Source organism: Mobula hypostoma, chromosome 12 (genome assembly GCF_963921235.1).
Source record: "Mobula hypostoma chromosome 12, sMobHyp1.1, whole genome shotgun sequence".
Classification (NCBI taxonomy): domain Eukaryota; kingdom Metazoa; phylum Chordata; class Chondrichthyes; order Myliobatiformes; family Myliobatidae; genus Mobula; species Mobula hypostoma.
Genome location: NC_086108.1, coordinates 3,346,362 through 3,366,764, shown reverse-complemented (window position 1 = coordinate 3,366,764; position 20,403 = coordinate 3,346,362). Strand labels below are relative to the sequence as shown.

General features: G+C 45.2%; 1 protein-coding gene across 3 annotated transcripts in view; it reads left to right on the top strand.

The window, feature by feature from the left end:
* Positions 1 to 20,403, top strand: part of sirt2 (sirtuin 2 (silent mating type information regulation 2, homolog) 2 (S. cerevisiae)) — a 73,077-nt gene that overhangs the window by 13,144 nt on the left and 39,530 nt on the right. For all 3 annotated transcript variants that reach the window (XM_063064850.1, XM_063064852.1, XM_063064851.1), the window contains 5 exons: positions 2,612 to 2,728; positions 4,548 to 4,589; positions 7,302 to 7,408; positions 11,371 to 11,427; positions 13,553 to 13,621. In XM_063064850.1, the coding sequence (XP_062920920.1) occupies positions 2,612 to 2,728; positions 4,548 to 4,589; positions 7,302 to 7,408; positions 11,371 to 11,427; positions 13,553 to 13,621 (392 nt within the window). The remainder of the gene's footprint in view (positions 1 to 2,611; positions 2,729 to 4,547; positions 4,590 to 7,301; positions 7,409 to 11,370; positions 11,428 to 13,552; positions 13,622 to 20,403) is intronic.

Below are 20,403 nucleotides of genomic sequence, written 5' to 3'. Positions count from 1 at the left end.
CCCCTCCCCTCTTCTTCTTTTCCCAACTCTGACCTCTTACCTCTTCTCGCCTGCCTCTCACCACCTGGGTCCCCTCCCCCTTCCCTTTCTCCTAAGATCACTCTCCTCTCCTATCAGATTCCTTCCTCTCCAGCCCTGTACATTTCCTACCCACCTGGCTTCACCAATCACCTAGCGATCCTCCTTTCCCTCCCCCTCACATTTTTGTTATTCCGGCATCCTCTCCCTTCCTTTCTAGTCCTGAAGAAGGGTCTCCGCCTGAAACATTGACTGTTGGTTCATTTCCATGGATGCTGCCTCACCTGCTGAGCTCCCCCAGCATACTGTCTATGCTCTTCACCTACTGTTTGTTTCCTGTTAACCAGCATTTTTCTATTCACATCAACACATCAACCTGCACGGGTTTTCATTGTCTGCAGTAAGCTTTGATGCTGTCCCTTATCAAATGCCTTCTGAAAATCTATGTAGTTTCGCCATCACCCTCGGCCATTAGGCTCTATAATGAGTCAACCTGTAGCTGGGGAAGTGATGAACCCCTCCAGTCAGACTGTTTGAGGTAACTTATTTTAATTCTTTCTTACTTGTCCAATATACAAATATACTTATTGTATATTTGCATATCCGTGCACTTGTAATGCTACTGTGACACTGTAATTTCCTTTGGGATCAATAAAGTATCTTATACACAGCATATTTTCCTTCTTCAAAGATCTCCAATAAATCGCTGACCTCTCACAAAACCACCTTGAATTTGCATGATTACCTTATTTTTTTCTAAATATTATGTATTTAATAGTTGTTTCTAGCACTCTCCCAATGTAGATTCAGCTAAATTTTAGATCATTTCCTGCAACACACACAAAATGCTGGAGGAACTCAGCAGGTCAGGCAGTGTCTATGGAGCGAAATAAACAGTAGATGTTTCGTGTGGAGGTGCTTCATTAGATCTTGATGATTTCATGATCAGTCCTAATGAAGGGCTTCAGCCCAATGCGTCAATAGTTTATTCTCCTCCGTAGATGCTGCCTGACCTGCTGAGTTCCTCTGGCATTTTGTGTGTGTTTCGCTGGACTTCTAGCATCTGCAGAATCTCTTGTGTTTAAGATTTGCTGCCCTTTCTTTATTTTCTGTCTCCCCCATGTTTGAATAATATAGTGACATTTGTTAAATTATATTCAAATGAAACCTTGACTGAATCGTGGAAAATTAAACCCAACACTTGAACCACCTCACCTGAGTTTCCCCAGGATGAAGTCTGAAAGGATCTGAAGTTCAGTGGCATGCCCTTGTGGTTGTAACTTTCCTGAGTTCCCTCCAGTGTTCGGATTTATAACTGTTTCCCAAACATTATTAATTGAAGACTGGTGCAAGGTATTTGTTTAATTCATCTGCCGTTTCTTTTTGTTCTATTATTAATTCCCCTGATTCGTTTTCTTTAGACCAAAGCTCACTCTGCTAACCTATTAAAAAGAAACAAAGATTATCTTTATATGTGTTGTGTACATCAGATAGTGGGGTGGAGATGCATCTCTGCCAAAGGAGGTGAAAGGCACTCCTTCCCTCCGCTAGTCTGTAGGTCACCCTTGGGCAAGGAGTAGCACCTGCTTAGCCCCCCCCCACCCCCACTGTGTTAGATCTGGAGTAACAATCATTTTGTCCTCCTTTACACTCCTGTACTGAAGAATGACGATAAAACAATCTTGAATCTTGAATCTTAAGTTCAGTGCTTAGCGAAGTCAGAATCAAAATCAGGTTTAAGATCTCTGACATATGTCATAAAATGTGTTGTTTTGCGGCAGCAGTATGTTGCAATGCATAAAAAAACCACAAATTACAATATGAAAAAAAATATATGAGGTAGTGAAATTATTTCAATTGCACCCTCAGCCATTTCTGGCATCGTACATTAACATAGCAGTTAGCGTCAGCGACCTGGGTTCAATTCTATCATGTTCGTCAGGATTTTGTATGTCCTTGCCATGACTGTGTGGATTTCCTCAGGGTGCTATGGTCTTCTCCCACATTCCCACGGTGCATGGTTTAGTTGGTTAATTCGTCCCATAGATATAATTAGGAGGCTCTTTGGGCCAGAAGGGGTGCATCTCTAAAAGATAATAGGGCTGGAGAAGGAGGTGGAGAATCTATCTTCTAATGCAGTGGGCTATGACTTGAAGCAACACACATCAAAGTTGCTGGTGAACGCAGCAGGCCAGGCAGCATCTCTAGGAAGAGGTACAGTCGACGTTTCAGGCCGAGACCCTTCGTCAGGACGAACTGAAGGAAGAGTTAGTAAGAGATTTGAAAGTGGGAGGGGGAGGGGGAGGGGGAGATCCAAAATGATAGGAGAAGACAGGAGGGGGAGGGATGGAGCCAAGAGCTGGACAGTTGATTGGCAAAAGGGATACGAGAGGATCATGGGACAGGAGGTCTGGGAAGAAGGAAAAGGGGGAGGGGGGAAGCCCAGAGGATGGGCAAGGGGTATAGTGAGAGGGACAGAGGGAGAAAAAGGAGAGAGAGAGAAAGAATGTGTGTATATAAATAAATAACGGATGGGGTACGAGGGGGAGGTGGGGCATTAATCACTGCTGACTGTCCAGACTTCCCTCCACAGTGGACTTCCTGAGGAACTTGCTGTCACGCTCCCTGGATCTGCAGCAGGCAGTGCCCGAGCAGGTACTGGAGGAACGGAGCCTCAAAGGGATCGCCAGGTACATCCTCAACAAGAAATGTAAGTGTCCAATCATTCAACAATTACTGAAGTGCAGTATATTATATCTACCCTATGCACTGCTCTGCTCAAGTCTAGAATATTGATTTACTTGAAGCTCATAGTTTCTCTTTGAGTTCAAGTTTATTGTCATGGGCAGACATAGCCAGGGTATAAATGTCATCAGACCATAGACATTAGGAACAGCATGTGGCCATTCAGCCCACTGAGTCTGCAATGCAGCAGTAGTACAGGACATTGTAAACGTGACAAACATAAATTAAGATAAGTTATGGATAACTTGCATGACATAGTAAACAAATATAAATACAATGACATTACTGCAAGTGAGCGATGTTGAAATTCATCACTCTGAGGAATTTCAAAGATTCAAAGTACATTTATTATCAAAGTATGTATGTGGTATACAACCCTGAGACTTGCCTTCTCAGAGGCAGCCAAAACAAGCCAAAAACACACAATATAAGACATCAAACCCCAGAGCCATTGAAACAGTCTAGGAATGTTCAGTTCAGTTCAGTGCTGTGTTGTTTGTCGACTGCAGGCCGCAGAGACAGTCCACCCCAATCAAACTCACACAACATAGCAATTAAAAAAAGGAGCAACTGGAAACCAGGGACACATCATAACATGAACTACAGTGTCCAATCCACAAGCTGCATCCATTAAACCTGGCCCAAGATCCAAGACTCTAGCACCATCTTCTGGCAACATCAAGAGAGAGGGAGAAGGAGACACCAGTCAAACGCAGACACATTCCTCTGGCAGTAGCAAGAGAAAGGGAGAGAGAGAGACCAGTCAGATGCAGGTAGACAGCCCTAAGCACCTGCTCGCCTTCAGCTTTTGTCCTTGTTAGTTTCAATCTTGCTCAACACTTTAATCAGTGAGATTGTTGAGAAATCCAGTTGATCATGGGCTTGCACTCGTCTCCAGGCTTCTTGGCCTCCAGAGCACATATTCTTCTTGAAATGTCATCGTACTCCAATCAGCCCAAAAACACACCATCAAAATGTAAGTCACAGGTTCCATGCTTAGCAGCAGAAATCATATTTGAAAGAAGAAGTAAAAGAATGTTAGTGGGAGAAGTGGAACAGCGATATCTTCCTCTGTTGGCAGAGGGACCTGGCACAGCAAAGCAGTAGATAACACACACAATTTAACACAGAGCCTCACAGAGAGTGATATCTGGTGTTAATCATATACCTTTATTCCTAGTTACTTTAGATCTGAATCAGAATCAGCTTTATTATCAAGCTTTTTCTTTAGTGGCCCTATGATCCTGTGCTACCCAATGTGACCAATTAACCTACTAACCTGTACATCTTTGGAATGTGGGAGGGAACTGGAGCACCCGAGGGAAACCACATGGCAAGAACGTAAAAACACCTTATAGGAAGCGTTGGAATTGTATCCAGGTCACTGGCACTGTAATAGCGCTACGTTGCCTGCTGTCTTTAAGTGACACGAAATTTGTTGTTTTGTGGCAGCAGAGTGAGACAAAGACATTCAAATGACTATACATGACAAAATACATAAACAGTGCAAAGTAAAGGAAGAACACGGTAGTGTTTGTGAGTTAATGGACCATTCAGAAATCTGATGGTGGAGGGGAGGAAGCTGTTCCTAAATCATTGTTTGTGGGTCTTCAGGCTTCTTCTCTTCTCTCTCATTTCTCTTCTCTTCTCTTCTCTTATCTTCTCTTCCTTTTCCTTCCCTTCCCCTTCCCTCCCCCTTCCCCTCCCCTCCCTCTCCTCTTCCTTTCCCTTCTTTGCTCAGCAACTCTTGAATGTTCATTGTGTTAACATGTTTGTTTTTGCAGGTGAGAACATAATCTGCATGGTTGGAGCAGGCATATCAACGTGTAAGTGTTTGATCTTCGGTTTACCATTATTTTCACTGAGGGAATTATTCCCACTGTAGTCTGCACTTGATTTTGCTTTTCACATCCATGTGAGGATGTCCTGAATCACTTTACAGCTAAAGACGGGTTTCAGAGCAGTGATTAAACAGCAGTATGCAAATGACAAAATAAACATTCTTTGTGAAGTTGTCCCCCAAGTGCCACGAAAAATTCCCATTGTCTTCTTGGAAAGAGTTTCATGGGGATCTTTTACTTCCACTTCAGAGAGCAGACATGGCCTCAGTTCAATGTCTAAGCGGGTTTGACAGTGCAGCACTCCTTCAGTAGTACACTGGGGTGCCAGCCTAGATTTTTGCAGAGAAAGAGAGAAAGGGGCAGAAGGAGAGATTCTTCATCCCATCCTTCCTTCCTTTCTTCGCTTCCTTCCTTCCTGTCTCTCTCTGTCTCTCTCCCTCTCTATCCTCCCTCCCTCCCTCCTTCCCTCCCAGAGCCAGAGCTGGAACGGAAGAAAACTGGAATTGAGTGAGACTGGATTGGGGAGGTGGTGGGAAAAAGGCTGCAGAAATAGAAGGGTAAGGACTGATGAGATTGGTAAACAAGCACAGAATGTGGATTTCTATAATCCAGATAACATAAATTTCTTAGATAAACATATCTAAGCACAAGAACAGGAACAAACACAAGAAAGTTGAGATGAAGGTGTTGTTTGAATATGTTCCATTCTTCTGCATGGCCATCACCCTGGCCTGTCCACAGAACAAAGCTAATGTTACTGGAAGCAGGGGTTTTTGATATAACAGCACATCATGAACTTGGAACAAAACCAGAGGATGCTTGAAATGCTCCTCAGGTCAGGCAGCATCCATGGGGGAAGGGAAACAGAGCAACTATTTCATCAATTACCCTTGGTCAGACTGGTCTCTACCATAAAAGGATTTCAAACATTAGCTTTTTCCTTCCCACAGATGCAGCCTGACCTGTTGCACTTTCTGTTCTTACAGTAGTATGCAAAAGTTTGGGCACTCCTGGTCAAAATTTCTGTTACTGTGAATAGTTAAGTGAGTAGAAGATGAACTGATCTCCAAAAGTCATAAAGTTAAAGATGAAACATTCTTTTCAACATTTTAAGCAAGATTAGTGTATTATTTTTGTTTTGTACAATTTTAGAGTGGGAAAAAAAGGAAAGGAGCACCATGCAAAAGTTTGGGCACCCCAAGAGATTTGAGCTCTCAGATAACGTTTACCAAGGTCTCAGACATTAATTAGCTTGTTAGGGCTATGGCTTGTTCACAGTCATCATTAGGAAAGGCCAGGTGATCCAAATTTCAAAGCTTTATAAATACCCTGACTCCTCAAACCTTGTTCCAACAATCAGCATCCATGGGCTCCTCTAAGCAGCTGCCTAGCATTCTGAAAATTAAAATAAATGATGCCCACAAAGCAGGAGAAGGCTATAAGAAGATAGCAAAGCGTTTTCAGGTCTGAGTTGAGGTCTGGAAGACCAAGAAAACTTTCCGAGAGAACTGCTTGTAGGATTGCTAGAAAGGCAAATCAAAACCTCCGTTTGACTGCAAAAGACCTTCAGGAAGATTTAGCAGACTCTGGAGTGGTGGTGCACTGTTCTACTGTGCAACGACACCTGCACAAATATGACCTTCATGGAAGAGTCATCAGAAGAAAACCTTTCCTGCGTCCTCACCACAAAATTCAGCTTCAGAAGTTTTGCAAAGGAACGTCTAAACAAGCCTGACGCATCTAGGAAACAAGTCATGTGGACTGATGAAGTTAAAATAGAACTTTTTGGCCACAATGAGCAAAGGTATGTTTGGAGAAAAAAGGGTGCAGAATTTCATGAAAAGAACACCTCTCCAACTGTTAAGCACGGGGGTGGATCGATCATGCTTTGGGCTTGTGTTACAGCCAATGGCACGGGGAACATTTCACTGGTAGAGGAAAGAATGAATTCAATTAAATACCAGCAAATTCTGGAAGCAAACATCACACTGTCTGTAAAAAAAGCTGAAGATGAAAAGAGGATGGCTTCTACAATAGGATAATGATCCTAAACACACCTCAAAATCCACAATGGACTACCTCAAGAGGTGCAAGCTGAAGGTTTTGCCATGGCGCTCACAGTCCCCCGACCTAAACATTATCGAAAATCTGTGGATAGACCTCAAAAGAGCAGTGCATGCAAGACGGTCCAAGAATCTGGCAGAACTAGAAGTCTTTTGCAAGGAAGAATGGGCAAAAATTCCCCAAACAAGAATTGATAGACTCTTAGCTGGCTACAGAAAGCATTTACAGACTGTGATACTTGCCAAAGGGGGTGTTACTGTGTTACTAAGTACTGACCATGGAGGGTGCCCAAACCTTTGCTTTGGGCCCTTTTCCCTTTTTGTTATTTTGAAACTGTAAAAGATGGAAATGAAAAAGTAACTTGCTTAAAATATTAAAGAAATGTGTCATCTTTAACTTTATGCCTTTTGGAAATCAGGTAATCTTTTACTCGATTAGCTATTCACAGTAACAGAAATTTTGACCAGGGGTGCCCAAACTTTTGCATGCCATTGTATATCAGATTTACAGTACTGGCAGTTTATTTTAATTTCCTGAACTTCAAAATCAGATTATTGTTAAGAGATAGCTGGCATGATCCGCCACCACCTAGCATCTTCCTAACTTTACCTCTGACGTTTGTCCCCTAAACAGCGGCAGGGATCCCCGACTTCCGCAGTCCAGGAACAGGTCTCTACCACAACCTGCAGAAGTACGACCTGCCGTATCCAGAAGCCATTTTTGAGATGGGCTACTTCAAGGTAACTAGAGCTTATTTTTCCATAAAACTTAACATTTTACAAACTTGATGTTGTTGGATCTTAATAATTTTCGATCCCTCGGTTCGTTTAGGAATTTAGGAATGGGCAAGAAATGTTGATTCATTTATTCTTCACAATCGTTTATTTTAAAGTTTAAACAAAGATGCAGAGCATTTGAAACTGAGTGAGGAGGTAAGAGCAAAGTAGAGGTTCAATATACTCACTAAAAAGATGGTGCCTTTGAAAAATCGATCACCTTTATTCCAGCTAACAAAAATTACATAGATAAGGATAAACCAATCAACAGTTGCAGTCATAGCACAGGTGTAATATGCTAATACTTAGCCAATGAATAAATGAAAAGATATATGGTCAGGAGATCAAGAGTTCAGGAGTTCAAAATGATTAGTGTCCTGGCTCCATGGGTCAAAATTCAAAGTTCAAAGTAAATTTATTATCAAAATATGTATGTGTCACCATATACAACTCTGAGATTCATTTTCATGCAGGCACTCACAGTAGAACAGAGAAATACAATAAAATAAATTTTAAAAATCATAGACTCAAAGACAAACAACCAATGTGCACATGAAGACAAAGTGCAAATAAAATAAAAAAGACCAAAAGGCCATAAGATATTGGAGCAGAGTTAGGCCATTTGGCCCATCAAGTCTGTTCTGCATTTCATCATGGTTGATCCACTTACCCTCTCAGCCCCAATCTCCTGCCTTCTTCCCATATCCCTTCATGCCCTGACTAATCAAGAATCTATCAACCTCAGCCTCAAATATATCAATGGCCAGGCCTCCACAGCTGCACGTGGCAATGAATTCCACAGATTCACCACTCTTTGGCTAATGAAATTCCTCTTCATCTCCATTCTAAAAGGATACCCCTCTATTCTGAGGCTTAGACTACCCCACCATAGGAAATAGATAGCTAGATAAATAATTAACGACAACTGAGGACATGAGCTGTAGAGTCTTTGAAAGTGAATCTGTAGGTTGTAGAATCATTTCAGAGTTGAGTTGAGTGAAGTTATCCACACTGGTTCAGGAGCCTGATGGTTGTGGGGTGATAACTGTTCCTGAACCTGGTGGTGTGGGATCTGAGGCTCATTGTGGTGAGTGAAGTTATCCACACTGGTGCAGGGGCCTGATGGTTGTGGGGTGATAACTGTTCCTGAACCTGCTGGTGTGGGACCTGAGGCTCATTGTGGTGAGTGAAGTTATCCACACTGGTTCAGGAGCCTGATGGTTGTGGGGTAATAACTGTTCCTGAACCTGGTGGTGTGGGATCTGAGGCTCATTGTGGTGAGTGAAGTTATCCACACTGGTTCAGGGGCCTGATGGTTGTGGGGTGATAACTGTTCCTGAACCTGGTGGTGTGGGACCTGAGGCTCATTGTGGTGAGTGAAGTTATTCACACTGGTTCAGGAGCCTTGATGATTGAGGGGTAATAACTGTTCCTGGACCTGGTGGGGTGGGTCCTGTTGGCTCCTGTACATTTTTCTGGATGGCAGCAGTGAGAACAGAGCATGGACTGGATGGAGGGTGTCCTTGAATTTGGACGCTGCTTTCCTGGGGCAGTGCTTCTCGTAGATGTGCTCAATGTGCAAAATGTGTTCCATTTCTTTCAGTCAGCCCTAGCATTGGACAAGATGGTGACTAATGTGATCTCGGACTCATCTCTACTTCCCTGCATTTTCCTCCCCTGATCTCCCTGTGACTGTGTGGATTTACCGTTTCCTCCCACATAGCGAACAAGTGCAGGCCAGTGGGTGAATTGCCACTGTGAGTAGGTGGGTGGTGTCTGTGGGGCAAGTTGATGGGAATATGGGGGGAATACTTACTTACTGCCTATTGTGCCTCTGGTGTTTAGAACAGCAACGAAGGTTCGCCATCTATGGCAGTGTGCATCATGTCAGTAGCTTCCTCTCTGTAGGTTATGCAAGTCCCCCATAGAGACTCAGGAATACCGTTGCACTCAGATATGGAAGTATTCTTCATTGCTGTTTCCATAACAATTTAGTTTTACCAGTTGTTTACCCTGAGCTGAACCCCTGAACCTGCAGGACCAGTGGACCACTCTTAGTCTGGCCTCTACCCTTTGACCTGCTTGTCATGGGTGACTCTACCAAGTGCTGGCTTGAGTGTCGAGCTAGTGACTCGGCCTCGTAAAAAAAACGATCACATATGAAGGAAATGGCAAAAACAACACTCGTTGCGCCACAAGTTGCACCACACGATGTAACGGATGACTGGAGAATTGCAAATATTGCTTCACTATTTCAAGAAGGGTGGGAGGCAGCAGAAAGGAAACTATAGACCTGTTAACCTGACGTCAGTGGTTGGGAAGTTGTTGGAATCGCTTGTTAGGGATGAGATTTCAGAGTACCTGAAAGCACATGACAAGATAGGCCAAAGCCAGCATGGTCTCCTGAAAGGAAAATCCTGCCTGACAAACCTTCTGCAATTTTTTGAGGAAATTACAAATAGGGTAGACAAAGGAGATGCAGTAGACGTGGTGTACTTGGATTTTCAGAAGGCCTTTGACAAGGTGCCATACATGAGGCTGCTTAGCAAGATAAGAGCCCATGGAATTACAGGGAAGTTACTAGCATGGGTGGAGCATTGGCTGATCATCAGAAAACGGAGAGTGGGAATAAAGGGATCCTATTCTGGCTGGCTGCCGGTTACCAGTGGAGTTCCACTGGGGTTGCTGTTGGGACCGCTGCTTTTTATGATGTATGTCAATGATTTGGACTATGGGATTAATAGCTTTGTGGCTAAATTTGACGATGATACAAAGATAGGTGGAGAAGCAGGTAGTGTTGAGGAAACAGAGCCTGCAGAGAGACTTGGATAGTTTAGGAGAATGGGTAAAGAAGTGGCAAATGAAATACAATGTTGGAAAGTGTATGGTCATGCACTTTGGGGGAAGAAATAAACAGGCAGACTATTATTTAGATGGGGAGAGAATTCAAAATGCAGAGATGCAAAGGGACTTGGGAGTCCTTGTGCAAGATACACTAAAGGTTAACCAACAGGTTGAGTCGGTTGTGAAGAAGGCGAATGCAATGTTGGCATTCATTTCTAGAGGTACAGAATATAAGAGCAGGGATGTGATTTTGAGGCTCTATGAGGCACTCGTGAGACCACACATGGAGTATTGTGTGCAGTTTTGGGCTCCTTATTTTAGAAAGGATATACTGACATTGGAGAGGGTTCAGAGAAGATTCACGAGAATGATTCCAGGAATGAAAGGGTTACCGTATGAGGAACATCTGGCAGCTCTTGGGCTGTATTCCCTGGAGTTCAGGAGAATGAGGGGGGATCTCATAGAAACATTCCAAATGTTAAAAGGCTGAACAGATTAGATACGGCAAAGTTACTTCCCATGGTAGGGGAATCTGGGACAAGAGGGCATGACTTCAGGATTGAAGGACGTCCATTTTGAACAGAGATGTGGAGAAATTACTTTAGTCTGAGAGTGGTAAATCTGTGGAATTTGTTCCCACAAGCAACTGTGGAGGCCAAGTCATTGGGTGTAATTAAGGCAGAGCTAGATGGGTTCTTGATTAGCCAGGGCATCAAAGGGTGTGGGGTGAAAGCAGAGAAGTGGGGTTGACTGGAAGAGTTGGATCAGCCCATGATTGAATGGCGGAGCAGCCTTGATGGGCCAAATGGCCTACTTCTGCTCCTATATCTTATGGTCTTAAGTTTCTTGTTACTGGGACCAAAGTTCCCTTTATAATGAATCAGACTCCCAATTAACCACCGTCTAATTAGAAGGATCACTAATCTTTTAAATTAGCCACTTCCCTTTATAATTCTTTAGTTTCTCATGACTAGGACCAAGGTTCCGTTTACAATTCACAGTATTCAGCATGTCATGTCATTAAATGCCTCTGTGCCACATCATTAATTTAGAAAGATTGACCTTTTGTTGTTGACTTTCAGCAAAACCCCGAGCCGTTTTTTGCACTGGCTAAAGAACTGTACCCGGGACAGTTTAAGGTAAGAAATGACACAAAAGGAGTTGTATAAAACATTGGTTCCTCTGCACTCTTCTTCTTCTTAAACCATCATCCCTGCTTGGGCAGAGGAACATTCAAGAGTGTGAGCACCACGCGCAAAATACTAAGGAGCAAAATCCCTTCTTCCCTAGCCTTTCATTTCTTCCCCCCTTTCACCTCCCAGGGTCTCAGGTCAGTCTTTGTTGTTCCCATCAACTAACCCCCATATTGCACTCCTCACTCACACACTCATCATCACTGTTATGTGCGGTGTTGTATGACATCATCGTTATGTGCCATGTTGCATGACATGAGCGATCATGGGCTTATCCATGACCGTGATTGTTCTTGGCAAATTTTTCTACAGAAGTGGTTTGCCATTGCCTTCTTCTGGGCAGTGCCTTTACAAGACGGGTGACCCTCCCCTCCCCAGGCATTATCAATACTCTTCAGAGGTTGTCTGCCTGGCGTCCATGGTCACATAACCAGGACTTGTCATATGTAACAGCTGCTCATACGACCATCCACCATCTGCTCCCATGGCTTCACGTGACCCTGATCGGGGTAGGTGGGGAGAGGGCCCTAAACAGGTGCTACACCTCGCCCGAGGGTGACCTGCAGGTTAGTGGAGAGAAGAGCTCCTTATACCTCCTTTGGTAGAGACGTATCTCCATCCCAACACCCTTGTCTTACAGTATATGATGTGAACTTTGTTATATTGAAGCACCAACGTAGTGCAAAGACATAAAATGACTGTAAATAAGTAAATAGAGAGAGGAGGAGGAGGAAAGGAATAATATGAGGTAGTGGCCAAGGAGAGGAAGGAGCTGTTCCTGAATCACTGGACAAACTTGGATCATTTTCTCCAGAGCACCAGAAACTGGAGGAAGACGTGAGAGGGATAGATAGGGTTGATAGAATTTTCAGGTGTAGAAATGCCTAATACTAGAGGCCGTAGCTTTAAGGTGTGAAGTACAAAGTTGAAAGGAGATATGCCAGGCAAGTCCTTTACACAGAGAATACTGGATACCTGGAATCTGCTGCCAGGGTGGTGGTGGTTTTATTTGTCACATATGCTTGTTGAATCATACCATGAAATGCACCATTTGTGTCAATAGCCAGCACAGTCCGAGGAAGTGCTGGGGGCAGCCTGCAAGTCTCAGCATGCTTCCAGTTCCGACAACTATGCATTCTACTGTCATGCCGGCATCCTGTCTGCTCCTGAGGCTGTTTAAATGTACCTTGACTGCCATTAACACATTAACAGGCATTTAATCAGACAGGGAATAGAGGGATATGGATTATGTATGGGCAGATTGGTTTGGTGTAATGTGACACAGGAGCAGGGGGAAGGAAGTTGGGTGGGCTGAAGGCCTGCTCCTGTGCTAAACCAGACCTTCATTGGTCATAAAGTGCTTATAACATTTCGGTCCAGAAAAGATCAGAGTCACGATAATTATCACTGACACTGGCATTGGTAGTTTGGGGCAACAGAGTGGTGCAAAGACATTAAATTAAAATAAATTACAAATATAAATAAATAGTGTAAAAACTTCAAAGTAAATGTTATTATGAGTGTACATATATACGTCACCATATACAACCCTGAGATTCAATTTCCTGTGGGTATACTCAACAAATCTATGGAACAGTAACTATAACAGGATCAATGAAAGATCAACCAGAGTGCAGAAGACAACAAACTGTGTTAATGCAAATATCAATAAATAGCAATAAATAACAAAAACATGAGATAATGACATAAAGAGTCCTTAAAGTGAGATCATTAGTTCTGGGAACATCTCAGTGGATGGAGAAGTGAGTGTAGTTATCCCCTTTTGCTCCAGAGCCTGATGGTTGAGGAGCAGTAACTGTTCTTGAAGCTGGTGGGGCAAGTCCTGAGGCTCCTCTACCTTCTGCCTGATGGTAGCAGTGAGAAGAGAGCATGGCCTGGGTGGTGAGGATCTCTGATTACGGATGTTGCTTTCCTATGACAGTATTTTGAGGTAGTGAGGTGCTATAGAAGTGCCAAGTGCCCTTGAGATTTGTTAGGGGTTTTGGATGTGAACTTCAAGCATCTTCTTCACATTCCAGTCCCTTTAATGATGAATCTGTGTCCCTTACAGCCCACAGTCTCCCATTACTTTATACGGATGCTACGAGACAAGGGACTGCTGTTACGCTGTTACACACAGGTAAGCTCCCCGTTACTATTTATATAGTGCATGCTATTTTCTAAATATGGAATAAATTCAGAAATGGGAGCTACCAAAGGAGTTGGGAGTCAAGGTTCAAAGTTCAAAATTCAAAATAAATTTATCAAAATGCAAATATCACCATAAACTACTCTGAGATACACTTCCCTTCTCCAACACTGACATCTCCTCTCCAACACCCGCATCCCCTGTCCCACACAGATATCTCCAGCCAACGCTGGTATCTCCACTCCAACACTGACATGTCCCTCTCCAACACCGACATCTCCTCTCCAACGCCGACATCTCTCCGACATCGACATCTCCTCACCGACACCGACATCTATCCAACACTGACATCTCCTCTCCAACACCGACATGTCCCTCTCCAACACAGACATCTCCTCTCCAACACCAACATCTCCTCGCCGACACCGACACCGACATCTCTCCAACACCGACATGTCCCTCTCCAACACCGACATCTCCTCTCCAACGCCGACATCTCCTCTCCAACACCGACATCTCCTCTCCGACACCGACATCTCCTCACCGACACCGACATCTATCCAACACCGACATCTCCTCTTCAACACAGACATCTCCTCTCCAACACCAACACCTCCTCTCCGACACCGACATCTCCTCTCCGACACCGACATCTCCTCTCCGACACCGACATCTCCTCACCGACACCGACATCTCTCCAACACCGACATGTCCCTCTCCAACACCGACATCTCCTCTCCAACACCGACATCTCCTCTCCAACACCGACATCTCCTCTCCAACACCGACATCTCCTCACCGACACCGACATCTATCCAACACCGACATCTCCTCTTCAACACAGACATCTCCTCTCCGACACCGACATCTCCTCTCCGACACCGACATCTCCTCTCCGACACCGACACCGACATCTCTCCAACACCGACATGTCCCTCTCCAACACCGACATCTCCTCTCCAACACCGACATCTCCTCTCCAACACTGACATCTCCTCACCGACACCGACATCTCTCCAACACCGACATGTCTCTCTCCAACACCGACACGTCCCTCTCCAACACCGACATCTCCCTCTCCAACACCGACATCTCCTCACCGACACCGACATCTCTCCAACACCGACATGTCTCCAACACCGACATGTCTCTCTCCAACACCGACATGTCTCTCTCCAACACCGACACGTCCTCTCCAACGCCGACATCTCCTCACCGACACCGACATCTCTCCAACACCGACATGTCCCTCTCCAACACCGACATCTCCTCTCCAACATTGACATCTCTCCAACACCAACATGTCCCTCTCCAACACCGACATCTCCTCTCCAACGCCGACATCTCCTCTCCGACACCGACATCTCTCCAACACCGACATCTCCTCTCCGACACCGACATCTCTCCAACACTGACATCTCCTCTCCAACACCGACATCTCCTCTCCAACACCGACATCACCTCACTGACACCGACATCTCTCCAACACCAACATCTCCTGTCCAACGCCGACATCTCCTGTCCAACACCGACATGTCCCCTCCAAGACCGACATCTCTCCAACACCAACATGTCCACTCCAACACCGACATATCCTCTCCAACACCGACATGTCTCTCTCCAACACCGACACGTCCTCTCCAACGCCGACATCTCACCGACACTGACACCGACATCTCTCCAACACTGACATGTCCCTCTCCAACACCGACATCTCCTCTCCGACACCGACATCTCTCCAACACTGACATGTCTCTCTCCAACACCGACACGTCCTCTCCAACACCGACATCTCCTCTCCGACACCGACATCTCTCCAACACCGACATCTCTCCAACACCGACATCTCCTCTCCAACACTGACATGTCCCTCTCCAACACCGACATGTCCCTCTGCAACACTGACATCTCCTCTCCAACGCCGACATCTCCTCTCCGACACCGACATCTCTCCAACACTGACATGTCTCTCTCCAACACCGACACGTCCTCTCCAACACCGACATCTCCTCTCCGACACCGACATCTCTCCAACACCGACATCTCTCCAACACCGACATCTCCTCTCCAACACTGACATCTCTCCAACACCGACATGTCCCTCTCCAACACCGACATGTCCCTCTCCAACACCGACATGTCCCTCTGCAACACCGACATCTCCTCTCCAACGCCGACATCTCCTCTCCGACACCGACATCTCTCCAACACCGACATCTCCTCTCCGACACCGACATGTCCCCTCCAACACCGACATCTCTCCAACACCAACATGTCCTCTCCAACACCGACATGTCCCCTCCAACACCGACACCTCCTGTCCAACACCGTCATCTCCTCTTCCACACTGATGTCATTGTTGGTCTTATACTTCTTTCCATTTCCTCATGAAAGGTACTGATATTTGAAGAGGTGAAATGGAAGAAATCAAAATGAGATATTTTAAATTGACGCACGTAGATCTTTGTAATAGGTACAGAAGTGGCATATAAACAAGTTGGCTGGCAGGGTGGAAGGACATCTGTACCATCGTTGCTCCTTACCTCCGCTAGCCTGCAGGTCACCCCTGGGCCAGCTTTAGCAGCTGCTTAGCTCCACCCCCCCAACGCCCCTCACCTGATCACGATGACATGAAGCCATGTGAGCAGCTGGTGTAGATCACAAGTCCTGGTTATGCGACCACTGACACCAGGCAAGACAATCTCTGAAGGGTATTGATAATGGCTGTTGGGGGGAGTGGACACTGCCCAGAAGATGGTAATTTGTATTTTCTGTATTGAGGGACAGCACAGAGTTGGCTCTTCTGGCCCTTAACAATCCCCCAACTGAACCCTCGCCTAATCATGGGACAATTCACAATGAGCAATTAACCTACTGTGAGAGGGATCCAGAGTATACCCACCTGGAGGATACCCACGCAATCATGGCAAGAAAGTAAAGCTCCTTACAGCCAGCAGCGGGAAATGTACCTGGGTCGCCTGTACTGTAAAACGTCGTGATGACCACTACACTACCATGGCACCGGTAAAGCCCGTCTGGTCTCTGACACCAACCACTATGTTGCCCAGTGCATTATTCACATTCACACTCCATATCTCCAGGGAGTAAAGCAAAGATTCTGCACAGTTACAAAAAATATCCCCAGCAATTTCTTTTGTAACCTAAATGATGAGTAGAAAAATGAACTGCACCACACTGTTAAGGTAGCAGCTGTAACGGTGTTTGAGAGACGTTTCATCCCAAGTGATTCTGCAGGTGCTGGAAATCTTGAGCACATACACAAAATGCTCGAGGAGCTCGGCAGGTCAGGCAACATCTATGGAAATGAATAAACAGTCGATGTTTTGGGTCGAGACGCTTCATCAAGACAGGAAAAGCAGGGGGAAACAGCCAGAATAAGAAGGTAGGGAGAGGGGAAGGCAGCTTTTAGGTGAGACCAGGTGAGGGGGAAGATGGATGGGTGGGGGATAGGAATGCAGTAAGAAGCTGGGAGGGGGTAGATGGAAGAGATGGGGTGGAACAGTAGGGCAGGAGTTATATCAACACTTTACAGTCCAGGCGACACAGGTTCAATCCTCACTGCTGCCTGTAAGGAGTTTGTACATTCTCCCCATGACCACATTGGTTTCCACTTCCACTGTCCGAAAACATACAGGTTGGTGGGCTAATGGTCATTGTAATTGTCCTGTGAAACTGGGGCATTAAGTGTTGTATCTTAATAAAGAAAGAACTAAATAATAAAGAGTTGAAGAAGATGGAACCTGATAGGAGAGGAGAGGGGACTATGGGAGAAAGGGAAGGAAGAGGGACAAGAGACCGGTTTATTATCACCGGTATGTGTCGTGAAATGTGTTAACTTAGCAGCAGCGGTTCAATGCAGTACATAATATAAAAGAAAAAAAGTAGAAAATAAATAAGTAAATCAATTACAGAATACACATATTGAAAGATTAAAAATTGTGCCAAAAAAATCATGTATATAAAAAAGTGAGGTAGTGTTCATGAGTTCAATGTCCATTTAGGAATTGGATGGCAGAGGGGAAGAAGCTGTTCCTGTATCACTGAGTGTGTGCCTTCAGGCTTCTGTACCTCCTAACTGATGGTAACAATGAGAAAAGGACATGCCCTGGGTGCTGGGGGTCTTTAATAATAGATGCTGTATTTCTGAGACACCACTCCCTAAAGATGTCCTGAGTACTTTGTAGGCTAGTTCCCGAGATGGAGCCAGCCAAATTTACAACCCTCTGCAGCTTCTTTTGGTCCTGTGCAGTAGCAGCCCCCCCCCCCCAAAACCAGACAGTGATGCAGCCTGTCAGAATGCTCTCCTCGGTACATCTATAGAAGTTTTGGAATGTATTTGTTGACATGCCAAATCTTTCAAACTCCTAATGAAGTATAGCCGCTGTCTTGCCTTCTTTATAGTTTCATCAATATGTTGGGACCAGGTTAGGTCCTCAGAGATCTTGACACCCAGGAACTTGAAACTGCTCATTCTCTCCACCTCTGATCCCTCTATGAGGATTGGTATGTGTTCCTTCGTCTTACCCTTCCCAAAGTCCACAATCAGCTCTTTCGTCTTACTGTTGTTGCTGCGACACCACTCCTCTACTTGGCATACCTCACTCCTGTACGCCCTCTCGTCACCACCTGAGATTCTACCAACAGATCAGCAAATTTGTAGATGATGTTTGAGCTATGCCTAGCCACACAGTGATGGGTATAGAGAGAGTAGAGCAGTGGGCTAAGCACACACCCCTGAGGTGCGCCAGTGTTGATCATCAGCGAGGAGGAGATGTTATCACCAATTCACATAGATTGTGGTCTTCCAGTTAGGAAGTCAAGGATCCAATTTCAGAGGGAGGTACAAAGGCCCAAGTTCTGTAACTTCTCAATCAGGACTGTGGGAACGAAGGTGTTAAATGTTGAACTATAGTCGATGAACAGCATCCTGACATAGGTGTTTGTGTTGTCCAGGTGGTCTAAAGCCATGTGGAGAGCCACTGAGATTGCGTCTGCCGTTGACCTATTGTGGCGATAGGCAAATTGCAATGGGTCCAGGTCCTTTCTGAGGTTGAAGTTCAGTCTAGTCAAGACCAACTTCAAAAAGCATTTCACCACTGTAGATTTGAGTGCTACTGGGCAATAGCCATTAAGGCAGCTCACATTATTCTTCTTAGGCACTGGTATAATTGTTGCCTTTTTGAAGCAAGTGGGAACTTCTGCCCATAGCAGTGAGAGGTTGAAAATGTCTTTGAATACTCCCGCCAGCTGGTTGACACAAGCCTTACCAGGTACTCCACCAGGGCTTTCTGCCTTGCGAAAGTTCACCCTTTTTAGAGATAGCCTAACATTGGCCTCTGAGACAGAGATCACAGGGTCACCGGATGCAGCAGGGAGTTGTAGTTATATTCTCCCTTTCAAAGCGGGCATAGAAAGCGTTGAGTTCATCTGGTAGTGAAACATCGCTGCCATTCATGCTATTGGGTTTTGCTTTGTAGGAAGTAAAGTCTTGCAAACCCTGCCAGAGTTGGCGTGCATCCAATGTCACCTCCAACCTTATTCAAAATTGTCCCTTCGCCCTTGAAATAGCCCTCCGTAAGTCATACCTGGTTTTCTGGTACAGACTTGGGTCGCCAGATGTGAATGCCACAGATCCAGCCTTCAGCAGATGACGTACCTCCTGGTTCATCCGCGGCTTTTGGTTTGGGACTGTACAGTAAGCCTTTGTAGGCACACACTCATCCACACAGGTTTTAATGGAAGTCAGTAACAAATGCAGCATACTCATCCAGATTCGAAGATGAATCCCTTAATACAGTCCAGCCCGCTGATTCAAAGCAGTCCTGTAGGCACTCCTGTGCTCGCCTTGTCCATACCTTCTTGGTCCTCACTACTGGTGCTGCAGTCTTCAGTCTCTGCCTATACTCAGGGAGTAGAAGTACAGCCAGGTGATCAGACTTCCCGAAGTGAGGGCGTGGAATAACACGGTAGGCATTCTTGATGCTGGTGTAACAATGGTCTAGTGTGTTGTTTACTCTGGTATTGCAAGTGATCTGTTGACAAATAATTTTTACAAACTGGGAAACTTTAAGGTTCGAGAAGATGAGAGAGAGGCTGAAAGGTTTAGGGAAGAAATTCCAGATCTCCAAGACCTTGGCAGCTGAAGGCACGACCACCAGTGCTGGAATGAATAATGTGAGGAATGTCTAGAATTGAGATTTCGAGATATTCAGAGTTCTGAGAGAGGTATACAAAACAATATTTATCACCGTACCTCTGTACAGAGTCACACAACACAGCCCATCTGGTCCATGTTGATCAAGATCCCCCATCCAAGCTAGTCTCATTGCCTTTGTTTGGCTCGTGACCTTCTAAACCAGAGAGAGGTCTGTGGGTGCCAGGTTGGGAACCCCTGTTCTAAACGTTTCCCATCCATGTACCTGTCCAATTGTCATTTAATGGTAAGACTTTTGGCAGTGTGGAGGATCAGAGGGATCTTGGGGTCTGAGTCCATTGGACACTCAAAGCTGCTGCGCAGGTTGACTCTGTGGTTAAGAATGCATATGGTGCATTGGCCTTCAATCATGGGATTGAGTTTTAAGAGCCGAGAGGTAATGTTACAGTGATATAGAACTCTGGTCAGACCCCACTTGGAGTACTGTGCTCAGTTCTGGTCACCTCACTACAGGAAGGATGTGGAAACTATAGAAAGGGTGCAGAGGGGACTTACAAGGATGTTGCCTGGATTGGGGAGCATGCCTTATGAAAATAGG